This window comes from Heterocephalus glaber, unplaced genomic scaffold (assembly GCF_053883595.1).
Source record: "Heterocephalus glaber isolate CG9 unplaced genomic scaffold, H.glaber_assembly_v1.0 deba00001730, whole genome shotgun sequence".
Classification (NCBI taxonomy): Eukaryota; Metazoa; Chordata; class Mammalia; order Rodentia; family Bathyergidae; genus Heterocephalus; species Heterocephalus glaber.
Window position 1 is genome coordinate 1,037,032 of NW_028258441.1, and position 8,621 is coordinate 1,045,652.

Sequence of the window (8,621 nt, forward strand, 5' to 3'; positions counted from 1 at the left end):
GGCTGAATCTCTACATTTGCCACCAACACAGTGCAGCTCCAGGGGGTGCCAGAAGGTGATTGTGCAGTCATGAACAGAACTGGAGTATGAGGCCAAGGAGGAGCTGAAGGGGTACTTCCAGAAAGAGAAGCCCTTCAAGCCAAGTTCTGTGCTTGGCTACTTACTCCCTGCAAGGCTTCATGTAGCAGTTGGTTACCACCCTTCCCTCAAGGCCACAGCCTTCATCCCTACTGAGTGGGTCATCAACTATTAGCATAACTAGAACCCTAACAATCTTCTCTGGGACCCTCAGTCCCTGTCATTCTTGGTATAACACAGCACAGGGTTCTCTGTAAAACCCTAACATCCATGATTCCTACCAGGCCTCCTGTCCCAGTCGATCTTCATATGACTCCCCCAGTCGTAGTGCCCTCACTCCTGTCCCCTGACCCTACAGCTCTATGTTTCTAACATACCAGCTCTCACTGCTGCATACTCTGTCCTGCTACCTCAGTGGAGCCCTTATTTCCTGCATGACAAACTCAGATGTACACATGCCTCTCACTCTCCACCCTTCTGCCTTCTCCTACTTGCAAAAATAGGACCTTAAGCACCTACAGGAAACATAAGGACCCTAAGGGTGTGAAGTCACACAAGTCTTTTATCACCCTTCAATTTGAGACCAGAGAACGGAACAGGGAGGGCTCCTAAGGGCCAGGTTCCTGGGAAGATCCCTTTCTTTCCTTCCTCCATGAATGCTTTCCACTCTGCAAAAATGGTGTGTTTGTGGTGTGATCAAAAACTAAATTGAATGTTTAATTATTAAAAATTATCATAGTAAAAGATACACTGCCATTAATGTTCCTCAAAACACATTGCCTTGCTTTGAATACACTTATCCCATCATTTTTGCCACTTTTTGAAATAGTTCTGGAAGTTCTCTTTTGTGTCTTTACAAGCCGTGATCTAAAAATACAGTGAATGCTGCTACCAAGTGCCATCCAACAGACAGGCGGGCTTGTGAAAACATTCTGGTGTGTCCTAAATCACCTTATTCACTGAATCTGGCACTGTGTGACTTCTGTCTCTTTCTCAAAGTCAAAATGACCACGAAAGGTAAACATTTTCAATTGATTCAGGGTATCAAGGCAGCCAAGATAGTACACTTAAAGACACAAAAGACTTCCAGAACTGCTTCAAAAAGTGGCAAGAATGACAGAATACGTGTGTTCAAAGTGAGGGAACATATTTTGAGGATTAATGGCAATGTGTCTTTTACTGTAATAACTTGTTTTAAACATTCACCATATAATACATACTTTCATCAAGCTTCATAGGGCTTCCTGGCTTTCTGATTCCCATGTTCTTTCCTATGTCCTGGCAACTAGATTAATTTTCCTCCCTCCCTATGGTGGGATTGGAGTGGAGGTGAGATTGGGTTGGAATGGGGTTAGTTTGGAATCCTCGGGCTACCTATGTCCTGTAGCACGTCACATCAGAATTTACAGGACGAGGCTTGGGCACTGTCAGGACCTGGGCCCACTGGTGCTGAGTTTCAAAGAGTAGCTGCTCTCTCCTCTTTCCATCAGGCAGAGGGTGGTATTAGCCCACAGAAGAGAATCCTTGTTGGGGCCAGAGTGTTATCCAGAAGGAGCAGCACTAATCTAAGGAATCCTCCCAGAAGAGGGACAACTGCCCCTCCCCAAAATGAACAGGAAAGGAGACCGTAGAATCCCCATGTTGGGCTATTAGCCCAGTACCAGACTTCTCCTTCAGACTCCTCTGGATACTTAGAGAAGAATGCACGCATTAGTATTGATTAGTACAGGCCATAATTTGGCTCAATGAGGTAGGGGCCAAGTCACTTGTGGGAAAAGGACCCTTTATCTCTGGGGAATATTTCAGCCCATTTCTTTTTCCTTTACCTCTTCTGCAAAATAAGCTTGATTTTTAAAAAAACCCACCTCAGAGTATGACCCCCTTTTATAGTTTTGCATTATATTTTTCTTATTTCTTTTACTTCTTCCAAAAATACTACGAGATATTAAAGTAGATGCTGATTTATAGATACATATTTATTGACATAGAAGCCCACAACATATTTTGTTTAGTGAAAAACTACAGCATATACAACATCACTTGACCATTTTTATCTGTACACATGCGTATCTGGATACATAGATATAGGGAAAAATCTAGAACATTCACCAAAGGGCTGACAATAGTTATATGAGGGTGGAGACTTTTGGGTAATTTGTTCTTAAAGATTAACAGTGAATTATATAACACTTTCACAAAAAGAAAAAAGCTATCAAGGAAATGGGCACACACAGAAAATAGACTCTTAGGCAGTGGGGAGAGAGACAAAGGACAGAGCTGAGTCCTTTCCCTTCCACCATACTGGTAAGCCAGATCCTTTATTCTCCGGAACCTTTCTCCTCCACCCCAAAAGAAAGCTGTTTTGCAGATTAATTCATGCAATGAGAAGTCCCCCTCCCCCAGTTTTACCATCACTGAACTTTGAATATAGGGAAGAGGGTTCATTGAAAGCTGGGGGTTGGCATCTTACTGTGGCTCAGCGGGGTCACTCAATTCATGAGGGGCTTCTCTGGACCCCTCCTCCTCTGTATGTGTCAGCTCCTGCAGGGTGATGATCAGATTCTCAAAAACCTGGGCCTTGTTCTCATTGTCACAGATTTCTTTTGAGTGGCCCTCCTCCCCACAATAAGAACAGTACATTGTATATTTTCGTTTCCTGGCTCTACACATATCTCCAGGACCATTATTGTTATGCCCAGAACCACCACTAGCAGAAGGAGACTGAACTCCGCCATTGTTGGGAGAATCAGTGACCAGCATGTGGTCCTGAGATCTGGCCCAGCCAGTCAGTGGTGGGGCATCAGAGAATGACAGTGGAGGGTCCTCAGACTCCACCAGGATCACATCTTCATCTGAGTCATCGAGAGTATCATCTATTTCTATCACGTTGCAGTCAGCACTGCCAGTAGCCATTGGCAGGGAGCCTTGAAATGCCACAGGGCTAGTTGCTCTCTCCAACATTGACTCAGATCTTTTGGGCCGCTTCCACTTAATAAAAGTGTCATCCCAATCCTCTTCCTCCCTTATCATCCTGATTAATTCCAGGAAATTGGGAAGCTGGTCCTGCTCATTTGCATATATCCTGAGAAGATGCTTAAGCCTGAAATGCAGGTCCCTATTCAGCTCAGCCCCTACCAGGAGCTGGTGCAGACGAGTCTGGTTTGCATCTTTCTTAGCTAGGATGCCTGCCTGAATAGCATTCTGGAGCTGCACCTCTAAACGGATCACATAAAGGGAGGCTTTCTCCCCTTGTGCCTGCAGGGTGTTAAAAAATTTACCATGGACAGTCACACTGCTCTCAGGCTCCCCAAACACCAGTTTCATTGCCCGCAAAAAATCAGCCACACTTAGGTTGGGGTTGGCAGCCTGCAGCACATGCATGACCTCCCGGGCAGGACCCCTAAGGGTTTTCATCAAGCGTTTGAGCTTTTCCTCCTCAGACATATTCCAATCTGGCAGGACCCCATTGACTTGGATCAGCCAGTTTTCAAAGGTTTCTTCCCCGTAGGCTGGCACTGCCCTCCCAGAGAACAACCTCATGTTTCTCTCTACCAAGGTGGCCATCAAAGGACCAAGACTCCTCCCCAGGGACCTCAGCATGGAATGGGCCCAAGGCGGCAAGGCTGTGTTTTGCCTCCGTCTATTACCCACACAGGCAAGGATGCTAGCCATGCCTGATGATGATAGGGTATCTGAATACAACAAGGTGCTCAAGCTTTTCAGGAAAAACAAAAGCGTAATCAGCAGGTGTGCAGCAGGCTCAATCTTCCTCCTACTTCATTAGCGACTGCAAAAAACAGAAAAAGGGGTTATTAATAAGGAAGCAGGCTGCAGCCACATTCTCTCCCTACCTCAAGAGCCTTCCTTAGATTTTCTATCTGCCCACTGCCCTAAAAATACTCTGCAGGAGACTGGCAATTAAGGCATCCTGGAGCTAGCCAGGGTCCATGCGCTAGCAGGGTGCTTTTTGCAGCTAGTCCTCCAAGAGCGACAGCAACTGTTGCTTGGAATTCTGGGTTTAACAGTGTGTGAAGTTGATAATTGGACTGTCAAAATAGAGCACAATGGTCACAGATTTGTGAACATAAAATAAAATCTCATTAATTTTATGATCTCTGGTCTCAACCACACCCCCTTCTCACCACCCCCCGCTACCCCCTCCCATTATTTCTCAGATTCTTACACAAGTTCAGAAATAGGAGTGCGCCTTTATTTTACTTCCAGCCTCTGCAACTGGTGCCCTCGGTGAGAAAGCTCGCTTCCGCGGTATGGTCTGACTCCGTCCACAGAGGGTCGCAGATCCGGGTGCTCAGGGCATTGACACTGCGCCACAGAAGAGGGCAGGGAAGGGAAGGTTCTGAAGCAGCCTCAGCCTTAATACCGATACTCCTCCTCCTCCCACCGCCTCTCCTGTCACCGGGCGGAAAATTCCCTCTCCCACCTTGTAAATAAAAGTCCAAACGACCCCCAACCCCGCGCGCTCAATCCGCCCCCCCCCCCGACCATCAGCCTACCCAGCTCTACAATCAGTTGTATGGAATTCAAGTTCAGATTCGGCTTTGAGGGGCTGCCACGGAGAAAGGGAACAGCATTTGGACACACCCACCCACAGTGAAGGGGGTTCAAGCCAAACATGATCCCCCCCCACGTATCCCCCTCCCCCTTTCCAATCCAGGCAAATCCTACCCAAAAACCCAGGTAAACCCCACCTCTTCAGCGCAGTCGGGCCATGGAAATGCTCCTTTTCCAGCCGCGAAATCCCAGATTTTTCCAAGCTGGAGCCGCCCTGGACTGGCGGGACTTACCCCTCCCCTCTCTGCGCCAGGGAATGTTCCCTTTCTTTACCTAGGCTCCGCTGGTGGGCAGCGGATGCTCTGGCGACCACAGCTATGGATTCCTCCTTCTGGTCTCCGCAGCCCAATAGAGGAAAAGAACAGGCGTCGACTTGGCCGCTAAGAGACCCGAGGTTGCCGGGTGGAGCCGCTTCACAAGGCCGCCCAGCGTTGAGTAGCCAAGGCGAGGCAGCACGGTTTTCTAGGCAGTCGAAGCTGCTTTATCTTCCACCCCTCCACCCCCACCCCCACCCCCCGAGACAAAAGCCTGACGAGCGGACCAAGGCGGCCAATCAGCGGAGCCGGGGGGAGGGCATCCATCGCAACCCAGGGCCTGGCAGAGCCAGAGGAGCCTGAGGTGCAGCTGGCAGACAGGGCCTGGACAGCAGCTCAGTCTGCAGGAGGGAGCCAATTTGCAACTCACCCTAGAATTTGCGACTATTTCTCCTTCCCTCCATTCTTTCATTCTCCCTCCCTCTCTCCTTTTCTTCTCCTTTTTTCCCTTTGGTTCACCTCAGCGCCTGGAGGCCTGGTGCATTAATCATGAGTTGGAACCAAAATCAAGTCAAACAGTGGAAGTTCCTCACCCTTGTATACCGGGAAGGAGAGAACGTTAGTACTATCTGTGCAAATAGGGTTCCATGGGCAACTCTTATTGTGATGGAGGGGATAACGTGTCCAATTAACAAAGAAGAGATTTAGATCACAGAGACTTATCTAATACTCACACAAGTATGAGTGCAAAACTGGTTGCATCAGGTTTATTTGGGAGAGCTAGTTAGAAATTCAGATTCCTGGCCTCATCTCTAGGAAATTCTCTCTGAGGTGTGGAGAGAGTAGTGAAGAAGTAAATGGGCCCGTCTCCATTGTATCTGTGAATATTTTATAGTGAAATGCAGCACCTGGGGAGCTGTTCTTAGCTGGGGCCATAATCTTCCCAAAATTGTGTGTTAAGATTTTGGATTCTGTAGCAGGCTGAATAGTGGCCACCTCAATGCATTCAAATTCCTGTCACTGCAACCTGTAAATGTTACCTTATAAAGTGAAAGGGTCTTCACAGATGTGACTAAGTGAAGGCGGTTGATTTGGGGAAATTATTCAGATGAGCCCTAAATCCAGTCCCTGATTTCTAAGTAGAATTTTGTTCTGTATTTAAATTGGCTCCATCACCAAATCCAGTCCTCTGCAGTGGGACCTGATGGCATTACAAGGAGACTAGGTCTCAGAAGTCTGACAACACATGTTGACTGTGTGATGGTGTCTGGGTTGGTTCATCGGAACAAAGCCAGGGCCTCTTCATGTAGGGCTTGGAGGAGCATTTGCTGAACTGGCTAAAACAGGGTATGGAGTATGTCTTATCCCTGGTCTCATGTTGCAGGAGAGGGGTTTGAGGTGAGAGGCTTTCCAGTTTTAAAAATTTTAGTTCAGGTAAGGAGGCCACATTTTATTTTCTAATTATAAAAATTAAATCTTAAAGGCCCGAAAGTTAAGTGCCAAAGATTTCAGTTGAAACAGTAGCTACCTTGGGCTGCCTTCCTCCTCTGTGCCAGTTTTCCATCCCTTATCTCATCCAAGGATCTAAGCAACCCTATTGAGATAGGCACTGTTATCCTAGCAAAGGAGCTGAGCGCAGACTGGCATCTCACACTAGGATTTTGGTTCTTCTGAACTCAAAGCCTGGATGGGGATATGCATGGCTCCCACCTTGTCCATGTTATTTGATACTCCAAGGGCAGCATTGTGCATAGAAATATTCAAAAGGAAAGTGAAGATATTTGTAGACAGACAAAAACTGATCACCAGCAGACCAAACTAGTGGAAATTAAGAATGTACTTCACAAGGAAACTGATACCAGAAGAACTAAATACAGGAAGGAATGAAGAGCACGGGAGGTGGGAGAAGGACATGGACAACATAAGTGAATATCGATGGAAGAAAGAATCATACAAACATCCCTGCTGGATTTACAGAAATAAAGTACTACACAATAAGAAAAGACATCAAGAGGGGCATAAATAAAATTCAACTTTTCTAAGGATATTGTATCACATCAGAAGTGACTTAGGTATTTATACTTTGTAAAGGTAATTGTATTGTAGTAATTAATAGGACAGGACTATTAAAATAATGGAAACATGATATAAAATTCCAAACTACCAGAGAGGAAGAAAATTGAATAATTAACAAAGACCTCAATTTTATTTATTTATTTACTGAGGATTGAACCCAAGGTTTTATGCCTGGTAAGCACTTACTCTACCACAGAGTTATGATCCCCCAGCTCAATTTTTTGTAAGTCAGGAAAGAAGAGGTTAAAGAGACATAGGTGAGACAAAAGCACAAAATAAAATGATAGCTTTAAACCTAAATATAGCAACAATTGTATTAAATGTTTTGAGAAAAATATTCAAGTTAAGAAACAAGTATCCGTTTCTCAGTTCCTGGCTATCTTGTTGGTGCTCTTCGCACCTAAGGCAGAAAGATAGCAGCTGCAAAGAAGATGAAAAACTCTCTGGATTTCATCAACTCTAGGCTCCAACTTGTTATGAAAAGTGGAAAGTACATGCAGGGGTACAAGCAGACTTAGAAAATGATAAGAAAGGGCAAAGTGAAATTGGTTATCTTCACCAACAACTGCCCAGTTTTGAGGAAATCTGAGAATATTATGCCATGTTGGCCAAAACTGGTGCCCATCAGTACAGTGGCAATAATATTGAACTGGGCACAGCATATAGAAAATACTACAGGGTATGCACACAGGCAAAATCATTGATCCAGGTAATTCTGATGCCATTAGAAGCATGCCAGAACAGACTGGTGAAAAATAAACCACGCAGAATTTCTCGTTGATAGAACTTGCCAGAGCTCATTAAAAAAAAAAAAAAAAAAAAAAGGCTGGGCTTGGTGGCGCACACCTTTAATCCCAGCATTTGAGAGGCCAAGCAGGGGGATCACCATGAGTTTAAGGCCAATCTGGCCTACATAGGGAGTCCAAGGCCAGTCTGAACTACATATTAAGAGTCTGTCTCAAAAAACAAAACAAAACAACAAAAAACAAGTGTCATCAAATATAACTGCATGCAGTTTAAGAGACAAACTCAAAAAGATAGGCTGACAGTAAAAAGATGAAGAAAAGCATGCAATTAATGTATAAAGGATAAAAAATTCTTTATACTTTTATTCACATCAAACAATATATTTTAAAGCAAAGAGAATTATTAGAAATATAGAAGGTTATTTTATAATGATAAAAGGTTCAACTCTCCGGGAATTTTAGCAAATTCACATGATTATGCACTTATAGCAAAGCTTCACAGAAAGACAAAATTAACTTACTAAAAGGAGAAATAGGCAAATATACAGAGTGGAAGGTCATACCATACTTTTATCAGCAATTGATCAAGACAAAATGTCTCTAAGAATATAGAATTTTTAAAAGAATATGATTAGTATCTTGAGCTAATAGCTAATGTAAAGAACACTGCAACCAACAACTACACTGCAGTATACATGTATAGAACAGTTAAAAAATTTGATCATATACTAGGCCAGAAGGCAAGTTCAATACATTTTGAAGAATTAAAGTCTGATCACAATGTAAATAAGTTACAAATCAGTAGCATATAGGTAAGTGGAAACTCTAAGCATGTTTAGAAACCAAGACACACGTTCAGAAATAAGTGATGGGTCAAATAAGGGTGATTGTAGAA

At 44.4% G+C, this 8,621-nt stretch overlaps 1 protein-coding gene and 1 pseudogene across 3 annotated transcripts; one reads left to right on the top strand and one right to left on the bottom strand.

Moving 5' to 3' along the window:
- Positions 1–2,036: 2,036 nt before the first annotated feature.
- Zcchc12 (zinc finger CCHC-type containing 12) lies at positions 2,037–5,116 on the bottom strand. 3 transcript variants are annotated; one of them, XM_004872146.3, is made up of 4 exons: positions 4,924–5,116; positions 4,593–4,645; positions 4,262–4,401; positions 2,037–3,865 (listed from the first exon to the last, which is right to left on the bottom strand). In XM_004872146.3, the coding sequence occupies exon 4, from the start codon at positions 3,748–3,750 to the stop codon at positions 2,545–2,547; it is 1,206 nt and encodes a 401-aa protein (XP_004872203.1). In that variant the 5' UTR covers positions 3,751–3,865; positions 4,262–4,401; positions 4,593–4,645; positions 4,924–5,116; the 3' UTR covers positions 2,037–2,544. The 3 variants fall into 3 exon arrangements, with proteins under 3 accessions (XP_004872203.1, XP_004872204.1, XP_012923734.1); XM_004872147.3 differs by lacking the exon at positions 4,593–4,645 and having other exon boundaries at positions 4,924–5,113; XM_013068280.3 differs by lacking the exon at positions 4,593–4,645 and having other exon boundaries at positions 4,788–4,969.
- A 2,283-nt stretch (positions 5,117–7,399) lies between these two features.
- Positions 7,400–7,739, top strand: LOC110347147 (large ribosomal subunit protein eL30 pseudogene; annotated as a pseudogene).
- Positions 7,740–8,621: the final 882 nt, after the last annotated feature.

Coding starts and splice junctions, on each gene's coding strand:
- Zcchc12 (XM_004872146.3), bottom strand. CDS start 3,750: ATGGCTAGCATCCTTGCCTGTGTGGGTAATAGACGGAGGCAAAACACA.